General features: G+C 37.4%; 1 protein-coding gene across 3 annotated transcripts; it reads left to right on the top strand.

Annotated features, from left to right (window-relative positions):
* Positions 1-170: 170 nt before the first annotated feature.
* nktr (natural killer cell triggering receptor) lies at positions 171-15,020 on the top strand. 3 transcript variants are annotated; one of them, XM_079601939.1, is made up of 18 exons: positions 189-279; positions 1,777-1,853; positions 2,700-2,774; positions 3,456-3,563; positions 3,665-3,709; positions 4,009-4,033; positions 5,698-5,785; positions 6,928-6,957; positions 7,137-7,282; positions 7,748-7,961; positions 8,044-8,202; positions 8,480-8,567; positions 8,813-8,961; positions 10,315-13,053; positions 13,144-13,227; positions 13,356-13,412; positions 13,511-13,597; positions 14,386-15,020. In XM_079601939.1, exons 5-18 carry the CDS (start codon positions 3,668-3,670, stop codon positions 14,453-14,455), a joined length of 3,978 nt encoding a protein of 1,325 aa, XP_079458065.1. In that variant the 5' UTR covers positions 189-279; positions 1,777-1,853; positions 2,700-2,774; positions 3,456-3,563; positions 3,665-3,667; the 3' UTR covers positions 14,456-15,020. The 3 variants fall into 3 exon arrangements, with proteins under 3 accessions (XP_079458064.1, XP_079458065.1, XP_079458066.1); XM_079601938.1 differs by lacking the exon at positions 4,009-4,033 and having other exon boundaries at positions 171-279; XM_079601940.1 differs by lacking the exons at positions 189-279; positions 1,777-1,853; positions 2,700-2,774; ... (2 more) ...; positions 4,009-4,033; positions 5,698-5,785 and adding an exon at positions 6,299-6,396.
* Positions 15,021-15,325: the final 305 nt, after the last annotated feature.

Here is a 15,325-nt window from a genome sequence, read left to right on the forward strand (position 1 = left end):
ATAAGCGCCGTTGGGATTTTCCATACAGCGACATATAAATATGCAGTTTTTATAGATATTATTTAGGAGAGGGAGAATATGTGGTGGTGGATATGGATATTAATAAATTCTTCATAATTCATACACAAGTAGTCAGCCTCCCTTTAACCACACCTCTAACAAAAACGGTCGATTCTCCTGAGAGATCTGGCAACACAGTAACGTTAGGAGCTTCAGCGATCAGCCGACCGAGCGGGTTTAGTTAGTTAAAAGCTTTTTGCCCTTTAACTATCTATACAGGTACGTGCAAAATTATATGTTTGTGTCAGTACATGAGTAGTATTATATCTGAGTCATACTGGTTTTTATGTAATAATTTAACACTGAAGATGCCGTTTATACTAAAGATTCGTATAAAACGTCGTTAGCTTTAAGTGGTAAACAATGTTAGCCAGCTAAGTTAACAGTTAACGTTAGCAATCAAACGACTATTGGCCAACACTTAAACATTTATTATCCACAGTTATGCTTTTAAAAAATAATAATTTTAAGTAAAAATTGTTTTAGTTTGACCTCCGTCATGAGGTGTTGATTTAGCTACCCGTGCTAATGTCTTTAGCATTTGGCTAACATTCTCAACGAAGGAGCATCTCATTTTAGTTTCTCCAAAACACTGTGGTTCATTTTGTGTTCATTAATTGACATCATAATCATACTTATTGTAATCTTTCATACGTGCATATTTATGAACGGGCGTTTTCCTTAGTCAATGCTCAGCACATTTATTTGAACCCCTAACGTTACATGACTGCTACTGCCATACTATAGTAAAATACACGTGTTATTGTATTATGAAGTACAATAAGAGATTAAAATTTTGCCTGATCTACATTATGTAACATATCTGAGAATTGATCAAGCCTGCATATATAGTTTGAAGGTGTTTTAATAAGTGATCTAACACCGCGAAAGTCTATTGAACAACAAGTCTATGCTTATAAAAAAAATAAAACACCTTCGTTTTAATCTATCTTAATTTTAAAAAAAGTAATCGAGCGTGTGTTTATTGTAATGACTTAAGTGGAACTGGGGTGTGTTTTCCAGGTTTAACACGTGAAAATGTCCTCCTTTCCCCCCTGTGACATTCACTCTGACATTTGCCATTTCGTATGTAATGGCAGTAGCAGTTAGAGGACTGATAAACTGAGTTGTTTTGATATGGGAAAGCAGCTGGCATGACATTTTCTCTAGTTGTAATATAATATGTGCCCTAAGGAAGTTTAATACCTTAATTCCCTTCTTGTAATTTGAGATGTTGTGTTAATCTGATGGCAAGACATTCCTCTGCTGAACTAAGCTGACTACATGCTTGCTTAGTTCTTGTTTTAGTCTGTTTGGTCCATTACTAAACTATATTTGCAGCTCCTCCCTATACAGACGTTTCTAGCTCAAAGATAGCACACATCTGGCTTAACCAGGGTTTCTAGTTCAGGGTGACAGCACACATCACAGCAACAATGTCTCATTCATCACCCGGTGACGGACAGAGCAGGTCTCAAAAAAGGGGGTGGAAGTTGTGGTTGGAGGGGCAATGCATGGAGATTTGCATCTCATTGGTTAACCGAAACACTTCCCCAATCTCAGTGTCTGACTTTCTGTTCACTTACACATCAGGATCCACCTGAAACTGGAGAGAAACAATATCCTGGAATATATCTGGCAAATGTATTTTATTTCTGGTGTAGCTGATGGGGAATACAGCATTTAACTGTTTTGTGCTGTGATTTTACACTACAGGAAGCCCACTCTTCTCAAAATGGGGGTAAAAGATCGACCTCAGTGCTATTTTGATGTGGAAATCAACAGAGAACCAGGTAAGATGTGACAATCATTGCTGTTCTGAAATAGTGTTGTGTGAAGGTCAAATATTAAAAAGTACAAGTTTTGATAGATAAATGCTTAAAATGTTTGCTTTTAGGTTATTATTTATATATGTTTGGCATTGTATTTCAAAATCAACTACAGAAACTATCTTTAGCAGTCAACATTAGTGTTTTTGATCAAATGTTGTAGGCTAAATAGTAACATTTAAAAGGGGTTCAGAGTAGTTCTCTTTAACTTCTAGCGTTTTCGTGCTGAAATTTAGAAGTTATGGAGCTTGTACAAAGGATAAAGAGTTAAACCAGCTAATAAAAAATAACGAAAGCGAAACATGTGTGCATGTTTTATAAGTACTTGGGTAATGGCAGTTAATATTCCTGTGCTAGTGTGTGAGAAGCTGTTGTGGCAGTCCACACCCTGACCTGCAGGGCTGTTTTAATGAACCACAGACTTGTGTACTAAAAAACGTCTGGGTTTCACCTCAGTCTACCACTAATTATGTGTTATAAGAGAGACGTCTGCTTCATAAAGCCAAAACCTCTTATTTAGTGATTTTACACCCATTATTTTACAAAGCAAATGTTTTAACACCCTGTTTATTACATATAAATGAATTGGATAGGTCTGTCTTTATGTATTTTGCAAAAACACACTTAAATTTGAATATGAAGGAGGTGTTGCCGTTTGCCACACTGAAATCAACCTCAAAATGATAGCTAATAAATTGAATTGCAGTTATAGTCACATTAATCTAACAAATTATTATTTTTTTATCAACAAGCTTAAAACATATACATTTCTGATCCATGATTGTAACGTTTCCTTCTGCTTTCTTCTAGTTGGACGAATTGTCTTTCAACTGTTCTCAGACGTTTGTCCCAAGACAAGCAAAAATTTTCTTTGGCTGTGCACTGGTACGTATACTTGACAGAAATGGCTTAACATGCTAAAGCAAGCTATTTTACCTAGACTGGGTCTTTAAACATGTAAAGAGCTCTAATACCAATTCATGTCCATGTACACACGCATAAGCTTATAGGAATATAGCACAAAAATAAACCTATATAAGGTAACTCAATCCTGGCTGTATAACATCCAAAGCTGTATTTACAGCCTGTTCCTAGAAGACAGAAGCTGCGTTAGTCTGCGTTGAGATGGTTTGGTCATAAATTAAAGCTTGTAATGCTTTGGGTCGATGCAGGGATCTTTTTTCTCACCAGCTGAGATTGAAATGAGAGACTGATGCACTTCAGCTGACTGTTTTGTTGCATATATACCAATCCCCATGTCACCCACACCCTCACCCACCCGTATTCATTTCGGTTTTATCGGAATCTCTTCCATGCTGATCAGATTGGATTAACCTTTAGCTGTCTATGTAATTGTATACTTTAGAACAGATTTAATTTTTTTCAATACAGAGTACAGTACTTTACAGTATTAGTATTAATTTAAGTATGTCCACATTTTTAAGAGCTTAGTCTGAAATATTGGTCTTTGGTTTGATTTATGGCCGGTACATTTCTGAGCTGCACATACCAGGTCTGTTATATAAAAGTAATCAGAAATGATGTAATTCGTTGGTTTGCTTGCAGGCGAGAAAGGCAGTGGCAAAACTACAGGGAAAAAATTATGCTATAAAGGCTCAACTTTCCATCGCGTTGTAAAGAACTTCATGATCCAGGGGGGTGATTTCACGGAGGGTATGTGCAGCCATACTCATAACTGACTCCGATATATGGAGATGATTGGTTATGCTCAATTGTCTGTGTGCTTATAAATAAATGTGCTTTTCTTTGCTTAGGTAATGGAAGAGGTGGAGAATCTATATATGGTGGTTTCTTTGAAGGTAAGCCATCTTCAGATACGTTCTGTTCTTTTTCAAGCACTCGGTAACCTTAGCAAGGTCCCTTAATTTGATTGTTTTAACATCTTTTGCATGACTTTTGAATGGGCATCTCAGTTCTGTGCATGAATTACCAGCCATTGTTTTGTTTTTGTTTTTTATCTCGCTGTTGCTGAGAATCTTGTCTCTGTGATCTTAAAATGATCTTCTTTTTTGAGTCAGCATGGAGATTATGGGCTATTTATTCATTTAAAGGTCCAGTCTTCTTGCCTAAAATTTTCAACATATTCTTTTATTTATAGAGATTGTGGTCTTTTGCAAAAGAAGGTAAGAGATGTACACAGTGCAGTAACACAATGTAGACTAAACATTCCCTATTCCCAATCCCATATGTGAACCATGACAAAACCGTCCACACTGCACAGTGTGCTCATGGATATGTGGACCTTGCAATTGATTTGGTTGACTGACTTCTTTTTTATTTTTATTTTATTTTGTTTCTTTCTTAATTGTTCCAGGGTGGCTTGTCATGCAATGCAATACTCTTGAAAAGTATTAGTTCACCTAAAAATGGTAATTTATTCATCTCTCATGTTGTTCCACCAGATATACATGACTATTTCTTCAGTGAAACAGAACAAGAACATTTTAATAATGTGCAGGTCAATCTTTTTTATGCAATTGACCGTTCGCAAAGACCCGCCCCCCTTAGTTACTGTCGCTATGCCCGACAAGCTACGCCGCTCTCTTACGTCACACCATGTTCTCACGCAGTGAAAAATACATCGTGGAGCAGAGAGGAGACTGACAACACGCTGACAGACAGGACAGACCAGGTTACTGTTCAGTTACTTTTGTAATTAAACATATTAAACAAAGTCTCACCTTTCAGATTTGGACATTTTTTTTAAAGAAATTGAAACAATAAATACCGTTTTGTGGCTCATGTGTCGTGACAGATCGCTGTAGAGCCTCAGTTAAAGCTGCTTGTGAACCGTTTATCTCTTCCTTCTAGTTAATTTATAGCATCACATAAACATGAATGAACATAAGAAGGAATGTGGTTTTAACCGCGGAAAGGCGTCAGTACACTCCGTTTTTCAAGTTCAAATACTCCCATGTTAATCTACTTACTCTTCTGACTGCTTTGTCGGACAAAATGGCGGATGGCGAAGTATGATTGGTCAGATTACCTGTCAATCAAGCTCCCTGCGAAGGGTCAATTGCAATAAACTTTTAAAATACTTTTTAAGTGCTGTCAAATCGATTCTAAACAAATTAGTGTATATATTATATATATGTGTGTGTATACACACACACACACGTATATATAAATGCATACATATGATTGTGTGCACACGTATACACACACACATAAACACATATATATGCATACATATGATTATGTGTGCACACGTATACACACACACACTCACATATATATATATATATATATACACACACACAAATATATAAACAAACTTTTATGTTAGAATCGATTAATCGCGATTCATCGATTTGACAGCACTATTTTTTAATAAAACTTTAATGGAGCTTTTGCATCTTTTTTGAAGCTTAAAAGGTCCATTAGTTGCATTGAATAGAACTGTATTTGATTGACATTTTTTTATTTTAATGGTCTCTACAGAAGGAAGTAAATCACCTGGTTTGGAATGTCATGAGAATGTGTAAAAAAAAATGTCCCCAGTTTTGGGTGAACTATCCATTTTAGAAATAATTCGGTATAAACCGTTGTAAACTAGTACAATAATGTAAACTAGTTGTTTTAGTGGCCCTCAGAATAGAAAATCTCTGCTTTTACACAAAGGAGCATAAGAAACACTCAAGAGTTCAGAAGCAGGACAGAAGCATCACTGATGACGTGTTCATGAACATCTCTTTTCCTGCTGCAGTCCTTCTCCTTAACACGACTTTTTAAAGCAGTCGACAAGCACTCAGTGTCCTTCTTTGTCCGTATCTCTCTTCAACAGATGAGAACTTTACTCTCAAACATGACAGAGCCTTCCTCTTGTCGATGGCCAACCGCGGTAAAGACACAAATGGGTCCCAGTTTTTCATGTAAGTAGTATTTATTCTGGTATAAGACTCACAGAGGGTGTATGTGTGTAAAGAATCAACCATTTATCACCAGACCTTTTGCTTACCATTTAATATGACTGATTGGTCACTATTAAATGACACATGCAATATGTATAGATTACGTATTCCCCTAGTGTTCAAGATTCAAATTTTGGCTCAAGTGTAATTCTCTCATACTTATGTTGTTCCAAATTTATTGACAAGACATCTCAATAGAATTTTTAAAGACCACTAGTGATGTTCCTTTTGCTATTCACACTCAAGCTGTCTAACTTTCCCAGACCACTTCAATCTTCTTACCATATATATATATATATATATATATATATATATATATATATATATATATATATATATATATATATATACACACACACATCTGACTCTTTTTATTTTGGAGATTCTATATAGTGTACATGTTCATGTGGGATGCAGGTGCATTTTCATCTCCCTTTTCCCTTGTCAATGTCCATTTAGAAATATTTTTACATCAGAAAGAAATTCCTTTTTTGCCTACAAATGTATTACAATTTTTCTCTTGCCGTTTTTGTGTAAAATTTGCAGAAACTCTAGCATCCTGCTCTACCAAGGTAAAGTGTCTCTCCAAGGCTGTGCTTCTCTCTCCTGACTGTGTATTTCTGGTTGCTTTTAGCTAGCTCTGGCTTTTGTTGATCTTTAAATAATGTTTTTACCTCATTAAATACCTGTTCTCCCATCACAGAGAACCTGATGTCTTTCAATTATTGATGTATTTCAAGTTTAGCATTACAGGATGTATTTTCCTGCCATGGACACACTGATTTCTAATTGAAGTTGTCCCTATGATATTTTTTAAACAGGTTTAATTGGTTTTGTCAGCATAATGTTGGCAGATGTTGGACCTGTCCCTGTTCATCATTAGTATTTATTCATCCAGCCTGTTATTGTGCAAGCACTGCTGGTTTTAAATTACTCTGAATTTTGAATTGTGTTTGAATAGTTACTCAAATTTCTTCTTGATGAAAGACTGAATGTGTGTGTGGGGGGGATTTTTTTTACTAAATTTTCTTCCGTTTATTTTTTTCACCCACATGTACCTGTTGGATGACCTGGACTCCATTATGTAATTTGCCTCATAACAGAACTACAAAGACTGCGCCTCACCTAGATGGGTACGTTCATAAGTGGACTTCATTAAACTATTGTAGATCAACCAATTTTTAAATATAAATTTAGAGTTTAGAAATTAATTATGTATTATAACTTATATTTATTATTACTTGATTTGTATGCAAGATTGTCTCTTAAATCCCAAAATTTATTGTAACTAAGGATTGTTGGTCTAATTTAGAGTGCATGTGGTCTTTGGGCTGGTCATCTCGGGCTTTGAGGTCATAAAGAAAATCGAGGGGCTGAAGACTGACTCAGCCAGCAGACCCTATGCTGACGTCAGAGTGATTGACTGTGGACAGCTGATTACAAAGTCTGCTAATGATGGTAAGCTTGTAATTTTGGCTGCAGACCTGCCGCCTGTCACTATGCTGTCTGAACTTGTCTGTATCTGATGGAGAATATTTTTTCATCTCCACATAAACTGCATTGTGCGGTTAAATATGGTATTTAAAAATAGAACGGGTGCTTTGAAATACTGCAGACTTTAATACACTTACACTGTGTCCTAGCCAGGCATGACATGATAAAGCATCAAGTAACAAATCACTTCTCCATGTTGAGTTTTAACCCTAACCAACCACGGCAGGTGATGTGCTATAATCCAGTCGCTTATATGTTGTTTATTTCATGCCATGTACAGAAAGCTCCAGTTCAAAATAAACTAATAAAATCACATGGTCTGCACTCTGATAATGTAAGCAGAGATAAAGATGATGAATAAATTACATTCTGTGTAATTACAGGTGTTCAGTACGTTTTCTGACTAAGTTTTTGATGTACTTTCTGTAGTTCTTCAAGGCAAAAGGAGGAAAACGTTCTATTCTGAGGATGACTCGCAGTGTTCTTCAGAGATTTCATCTCAGTATTCCTCCTCTGAAGGAGAGTCTGACAAGAAGTGTGCATCTCGAAAGAGGAAAAGAAACTCAAAGAGTAAGCACTCCAAGAGAAAAAGAAAAGAGACAAAGAAGGAGAGAGACGCAGTTAAAACAGCAGTACATGGAAGGTAAATTACTGTTACCAGTGTAACCATGGTTGACCTTTATTTAGGTTGTATACTATAAATATATGTTTTTCCTGATTCACAGTCATGGTGAGGGAGAGATGGCAGAGGAAGATGATGGTGAGGCTGAGCAAAATGTGAAAAGGGAGAAGCCTGTGGTTCGACCAGAAGAGATCCCACCCGTGCCAGAAAACCGTTTCCTGCTCCGCAGAGACATGCCTTCCCAGGAGGAGACCATTAAAACGTTAGTGTCTTTTTTACAATTCAACAAACGGATGTTCCTCTTTTCATTCAAACATCACAAGAATTTGTCCTCCCCATCCCCAGTTATTAGATAATATCTGAAATTCTCTGGGGTCAATTTTTAAAGTGTTGCAAGCAAACCATAGTGATTCATATTTTAGTTTTCTTGCTTAATGATTAATCCCTGAAATCCATGGGTCAGTTTTGATGCTATATTTTAAACCAATAGAGGTAGAGTTTGAAACTGATACTCCTCTCACCTCCCCACCCCACAATAGGGTTGTACAGGACATGGTCGGTGCAGCAAATGACACCAAACCAGCTGTCACAAAATCTGGACGCAAGATCAAAGGACGCGGAACTATGGTATGACCGCCGTGAATTACATTTATACCACATACAGAAAAAACTATGAGACAGAATGACATTGTACAAAGGACAATGGACAAAAAGCATGTTTTAAAAAACAACAACTATATCAGTTGTTTTAATTCTAAATCTAATTATCTAATTTTAATGATTTGACATAGACTCTTAAAAAGGTGCTTGATCAGAAATGTTGGTCTGTTTGATAGGCCATGCATGGTGTTGTTGTTTTATTCCCCCTGCAGAGGTACCATACACCCACTCGGTCAAAGTCCAGATCAGAGTCAGAAGGGGAACGGGGGAGCAGTGAGACTCCCCCACACTGGAAAGAGGAAATGCAGAGGACCAAGGCTTACCAGCCCCCCAGTGTGGAGAGATGGAGTAAAGGAGAAAGGTATGTTATGTAATGTTATGCATGAAAGTATGAATCTACTGTATTTTTCATCAGAATTATTTATAAGTGGCAAGCTAATATTAGGAGTTTATTTCTGGTTTATCTGAGTTCATATTCTTTGGATGTGCTTTCAGAAATGCGTTTTTATGAAAAATATGGTTGGAAGTAGGGCTGGGCTATAAAACAATAACAGTAATTATTGCAATATCATTTATTTAATGAAATTATAACAAAATTTAATACATTTTCGATGTAATGTTTATGCAATTTGCAAAAAACAGACCGTTACACTGATGCCTGTACCAATTTGCCTAACTTATAAGCGCTGCCATTTCTTTTTATATGAGATGCATTAAGCGGCAAACAAAACAGAGCTGCTTGTTTACTTGCTGACCGTCTCGATCGCGCAACCACTAAACGGCTCTGTGAGATCCAGTAAAAAAAAGTGTTCTAGTTTGGTGCAGAGTTGTCTCATGCAAATCAAATCCCTTGTGATTTAAACTATTTTAAAGCCAGATGAAACCGTGCTGACATTCTCAACGACACTGACGTGGAAAACAGGAGAAACATGATCCACAATGATCCAGTTAGAAGGCTTTTCAATCTAGAAATCACAATCATTTACCGTGAATTTACTTTTTAGTAACGCAAACTGTAACTATGGTGCTGTGACAGAAATTTGGGATATTCATATTGAATTCAATTATATTATCAATGTAGACATTAAACGTATTAAAGGAGTAATTAGATATAATCACAGTATTTTTTCCTTATTAAGCTATAGCAGTTTATGTTATTTGTATTATATTGAATATATTTAGGCTACTGTTTTTCATAAATACCATAGAAACAATATAGTTACTTTTTACCATGATGGTAGTGAGGTGCAATGCATGGTTTTACCTGTTGTTAACATGATCCAAATACTAGGGAAGACTAAATTTTACTCTATAAAAATTAAGTTATTACAATTTTTTTTTACAGTTTTTATCAACCTAAATTTACATCTGCATCCCAACTCAGGCTATTGCTACTCTCAACTCAATATAATGTCAGATGTACATTTCTAAGAGGCAAAACATGCCATCATTTAATTTTTTTTAATGTTTATCTGTTTGGCAAGTGTTCGTTATGTTCTGATGATAAAACCACAATTAACTGTCTGGTTTCTACAACTTTCATTCAGGAGCAAAAATCTGCCTTTACACTTTTAAGAAATAAATATTTGACATAATTACAAATATCGACTGATTTTTTTTTTTATCATGATAATTTTTTGGCCATATAGTCCAGTCCTAGTTGGAACAAAGATTTTTACTTCCTGTATTTTTTTTTTTACTATTGTTTAAACAGATGGGATGACAGAAGTGAAACCCCAAGGTCTAGGTCCAGATCAGAAGAGCATTCCTTAAGTGAGGCCTCTGCAAACTCCAGTCGGTATCAATCCAGAAAAGAAAAAAAGAAAACCAAACACAAGAAGAAAAATAAGAAACGAAAGCACTCAAAGAAACATAAAAAGAACAAGACTAAAGAGACCTCCCTGTCTGAGGGTGAGATGAATGGGTCCTCAGGTAAAAGGTCAAAACTCTCAGGCCCAACTGAAAGGAGACATTCTCGATCAAGCTCTCGTTCTTACTCTCGTTCGACCTCGCGTCACTCCCACAGATCGTATCGATCTGCGTCAGAAAGGAGACGTTACCTATCAAGCTCTTCTAAATATTCACGATCTTATTCAAAGTCCAGGAGCAGATCCTATTCCAGAAGTCGCTCAAGGTCTGAGAGGCGGGGTCGGTCATCCAGGAGGTCAAGTTGTAGTCGATCAGGGCGGTCTGTTACACATTCTAGGTCACTGTCTCGTTCTCGATCTAGATACAGGACAAGGTCAAGAACAAGATCAAAGTCTAGGTATAGTTCAGAAACCCCACCACGTTCCAGGAAAAGAAAGGAGTTGAGATCCCCTCGAAAGTCAAAGTCTACAGAGGGTGGTATTTCCAAATTAGACAAGCCTGTCCCTAGATCGGTTAAAGGTGAAGAATCCAAAGCACCAGCAGCAGCATCTTCAGAGAGTGGCTCTGTTTTGCCTTTGAGTGACAGTCCACCTCCCTCTCGATGGAAACCAGGCCAGAAACCCTGGAAACCCTCTTACGTACGTATCCAAGAGATTCATGTAAAATCAGACCCAGCTTCTAATGCACTAATCAGCCCATCATCAAATGTACCTCTGGAAAAAATGTCCTCTTCAAAGCCAGACACGGCTGTTTGTCACAAAGGCCTCAGCAGCAGTAACAATAATGTTCCTGATAGGCTCCTGCAAAGCAGTTTGTCCAGAAGCAGGTCACGTAGTCAATCAAGAAGCAGCAGCAAATCACTGAGTCAGTACGGCAGCCGATCTTCCTCCTGCACTAGGTCAGAATCATATGGTTCAAACAAAGAAATGTCCACCGAAAAAAAGAGAAAACATTGTAGTTCTCACAAAAATGGCCAAAATAGGGACAAGCATGCAAATCATGGTAGTGGCCACAAATATACATCTCCTTCCTCAGAGGATGTATCTGATAGTCCATACATTCCTCTCCACGGACACAATGATTCCTTGGTACAGAGAAACAGACTTGATTGTCTGTCAGATCTACAGGCAGGGGCAATGAAAAGCAAGAACCCCATTCAAAGGAAAGAACCAAACAACAACATTGCATCAGGATGGGAAAGTGAAGGAGAGAACTCAAGTAAGAATACTGCTGCAGAACACAACCAAATCCCTGGCAAGGAAGAAGGACTTACGGAAACAAAAAAGAGGCAGATTTTGGCCCGTTGCTGGGAGTCTGAGAGTGACTCTGAAATGCCAAACAAAATGGTTGGTGGTGATGCCAAACATGTGTCTGAAAAAGAGGAAGGAGAGGCTAGTTCAGAATCAGAGGATGATGACCCTTTATGGTCAAACCATGGGGCAGAAATGCTCAAGCTATTAAAAGGTAATGATGAACAGTCTGCAGACAAAAAAAATTCAAAACACAAGAAGAAAGCCAAGCGTAAGCACAAGCACAAAAGGAAGAACTCTTCCAGGTCAGGATCTCGCAGAGCCAAGGCAAAGAAATCCAAGAAGCACCAGAAGCCAAAAGAGACATTTCACTGGCAGCCTCCACTGGAGTTTGGTGATGAAGGTGAAGAGGATGATTCAGTCACTCAATCAAAACAATTATACATAGCAAATCCTGATTCTGTCAGTGATGCAGCAAAAAGGCATGTAAAATCTGGAAAGATCATGCCCAAAATCTCAGAGAATAAGGATCAGGATAAAGGGATTATTGAAGATAAGATTTCAGTAGAGTCTTCTAAAAGTATTGAAGAGAATGGGAAGATAACTAACCGCAATAAGCTAAATCGCAAAAGTTCATCTCAAAGACATCCAGAGATTCCAAAGCTATCCACAGATCTAGAGACCAATCTTTCAGACAGTAACTTGGCAATTGTCAAACCAAGAGACCCAAATAAAGTTGAGAGATGTTCTCCTGAGCGCATCCCAGAGGCTCAGCAACCAGGTCCCAAAGCGATTGGCTTTTCCCCTCTGAAAAATATTCTGAATAACGATAGTCTGCTTGTTCCACCTCAAATAGAAAAAGGAAACTCTATTACTATTGGACCTACTTTATCTCATGGCAGTCAGCCAGAGGAAACTCTACCCGGTGACAGTCCTGTCTCAGCAGTTGAAAATAAATGGAAACCTTTGAAAGACATGAATGTTATGCAGGCCATCACTACAAAGACTTTCATTATGAAAATAAACAAACAGCAAGATCAACTGGATGGAAAGGCTCAGGGTCTCAAAATTGAGATCAAGAGCAAGAGTAGAGTCCGTCCAGGATCCCTCTTTGACGAGGTACGAAAGACGGCTCGGTTAAATCAGAGACCCAGGAATCAAGACAGCTCAAGTGAAGAAGACTCTCTTCCAGCAACAGGAGAAAGAGCTGGATCCCTTAATCACTCTCAGAACAAGTCACGGTCTGTGTCCAGTCACAGATCCACACGCAGAAGTAGGTCCCATTCATATAGCCACTCCAGGAGCAGGTCCAGAAGCTACACCTACACTTCCAGGTTGGTTACAACAGGCATTGTTTTCATGTCTACATATGTCCAATCTTTCAGGTCAAGTAATTTTTGTATGCGTTTTAATTTTTCACACAGGAGCTACAGTAGAAGTAGAAGCAGGAGTAGATACAGTAGAGGGCACTCTCGTTCTCGAAGTAGCACCTACCGAAGTTATCGCAGGTAAGATATTTATCTCTGCTACAGTCTAATATTCTTCAGTCTAATATGTATAAAAAAATATATAAAAAATGAAAACTTTGGTATGTAATGTTTCTTATTAATTAAGATGCCACGTGATCTTGTTTTAGTCACACAGACAGTAGGAGCCGTTCTAGAAGTCGGTATAGAGGTCGCCACACATCAAGGTGAGCATTGAGTCAAAATTTGAATGCACTTTGATTGTAATTTATTGTTATTTAATTATTCTTTGCTTATATTCTTTGTTTTATTTCTGGAAATACAGGTCTGAGTCTTACGATAGTGATTCTAGCCGCAGCCGCAGTCGTAGCAGGAGAAGAGGGCGTCGGAGAAGCGAGAGCTCTGATCGCAGGTCCATGTACATCATAAATAAATCCTTGTATTACCACAACTGTCTTGTGTGAATTTGGCTGCGTTTACACTTGGCATTAACATGCGACCTGTATCCGGATGTTGTCCACATACACATTGAAAAGACAAGTGTAAACGCGTTTCTGATCGGAATGTTGTCCGATCAGCGTGTCCTGGTCCAGGGGTAGTCGAGGACGCATTGTGATCAGATCTCAGTGTAATGTAAACGCAATTCAGCCATCGTGTCGGCATTCACAGCTGGACGTCATATAAATCCCCGCCCAGTCTCCCCACGTAGCTGTCAGAAAATAATGGCCAGACGCAGTTTAGACAAATAAACATCAATATTTAAAACAGTTTATTTAGACTTACTTTAGATACTGTGTCATTTTTTATTTTAATTGTGCAACATTACATTTTTGTATTATCAACTCAGGAAGTATTCCTTCATTCAAAAAACGTAATTTGATCTAAGACTGGAGATTGCACAGGAAAGTAAAGCTAGTGAGTTAAAACAATTTTGGCATTGCTTAATTTGTATAATCTTTACTCTTAATTTGGTGTCATGCTACAGACCTAATTTAAATGCAAAAACAGAAATCCGATCGGTTATCCAGATACAGAGGCTACTTAATATGAACAAATGTAAACGCACCGTGTCCTGATTGGCTAATGATCCGTTCTGCTTGACCGGATCATGGTGATCGCATGTTAATGCCAAGTGTAAACGCAGCCTCTGATAATGTTCCTCACTGAAGCTAATTCTTTGATATCTGTTTTCACGTTCAGGTCCTATCGCTCCTACAGTCGCAGTTCGTCCAGGCAACGAAGTCATAGCCGAAGCAGTCGATACAGCTGAGTTGAATTTAAAAGAAGTAGCATTAAGCCTTCTTATCCTACTTTAAATGCTTTTTTGAACGATAGACTCAGTTTAAGTTTTGTGAATTATGTATTTTGATGTCCACTGTATCATCATGTACTGTGTAATTTGAATATGTTCTACTGTATTTTTCCACACGAGTCTATGTTTGAATGTCACTGCTTTATTCTGGTAAATTTTTATATTATTCCTAAGAAAATGTGCATAGAAACTCTTTCATTGTAAAGTTAAGGTTATATATAAACAGCCACTTACCTCAGTCTTTTGAAGATGAGAACTTGTGAAATGTAAGTGATGTTTGGAAAGATTTTAACATGCAGTTCTGTTAAACAAGTCAATGGTAGACATGGATGGGAAATGTTTAGTTTTGGCCAAATGAATGTTTTGTTTAAAAGATTGGCCCTCAGTGCATTTTTTTTATTTGTACATAAAATCAAAAAGTCTTTGCTGAATGTATCTAGTGCTGCTTATTGATGCACCATTTAAATATAAGAAACTAAACTTGCCAATTGTAAATAAAACTACATTTGTTTGTGAAATCCTATTATGTGTATTCTGTGAGATGACATGTTCTTGTAGAAACACTTTATGTTTCGTTGACTCCTGCAAATGTACACAAAGTTGACTATGATGCATTAGGATACAGTCATTGCAAATGCAAGTTATTTTAAGTCAATTTCAGGCTTGTTTCTTAGTATTGACATACAGGTCTACAAGTATATTTGATTTAGTCCTCTACTAGTGGGTTTGATTTATATAAATCAAGTGTGTATAATAGGTGAGACTCCCAAATTGCTGGGGTACAACAGGACCAGCATTGACAACCACTGCACTGACATTACTTCATCC

Source organism: Phoxinus phoxinus, assembly GCF_949152265.1.
Source record: "Phoxinus phoxinus genome assembly, chromosome: 24".
Taxonomy (NCBI): Eukaryota; Metazoa; Chordata; class Actinopteri; order Cypriniformes; family Leuciscidae; genus Phoxinus; species Phoxinus phoxinus.

Bases quoted from the DNA above. Each gene is read 5' to 3' on its own strand.
- nktr (XM_079601938.1), top strand. From the start codon at position 1,796: ATGGGGGTAAAAGATCGACCTCAGTGCTATTTTGATGTGGAAATCAAC. The intron at 6,958-7,136 runs GTACGTTCATAA...GGTCTAATTTAG, and splicing joins ACTGCGCCTCACCTAGATGG to AGTGCATGTGGTCTTTGGGC. The intron at 13,598-14,385 runs GTCCATGTACAT...TTTCACGTTCAG, and splicing joins AGCGAGAGCTCTGATCGCAG to GTCCTATCGCTCCTACAGTC.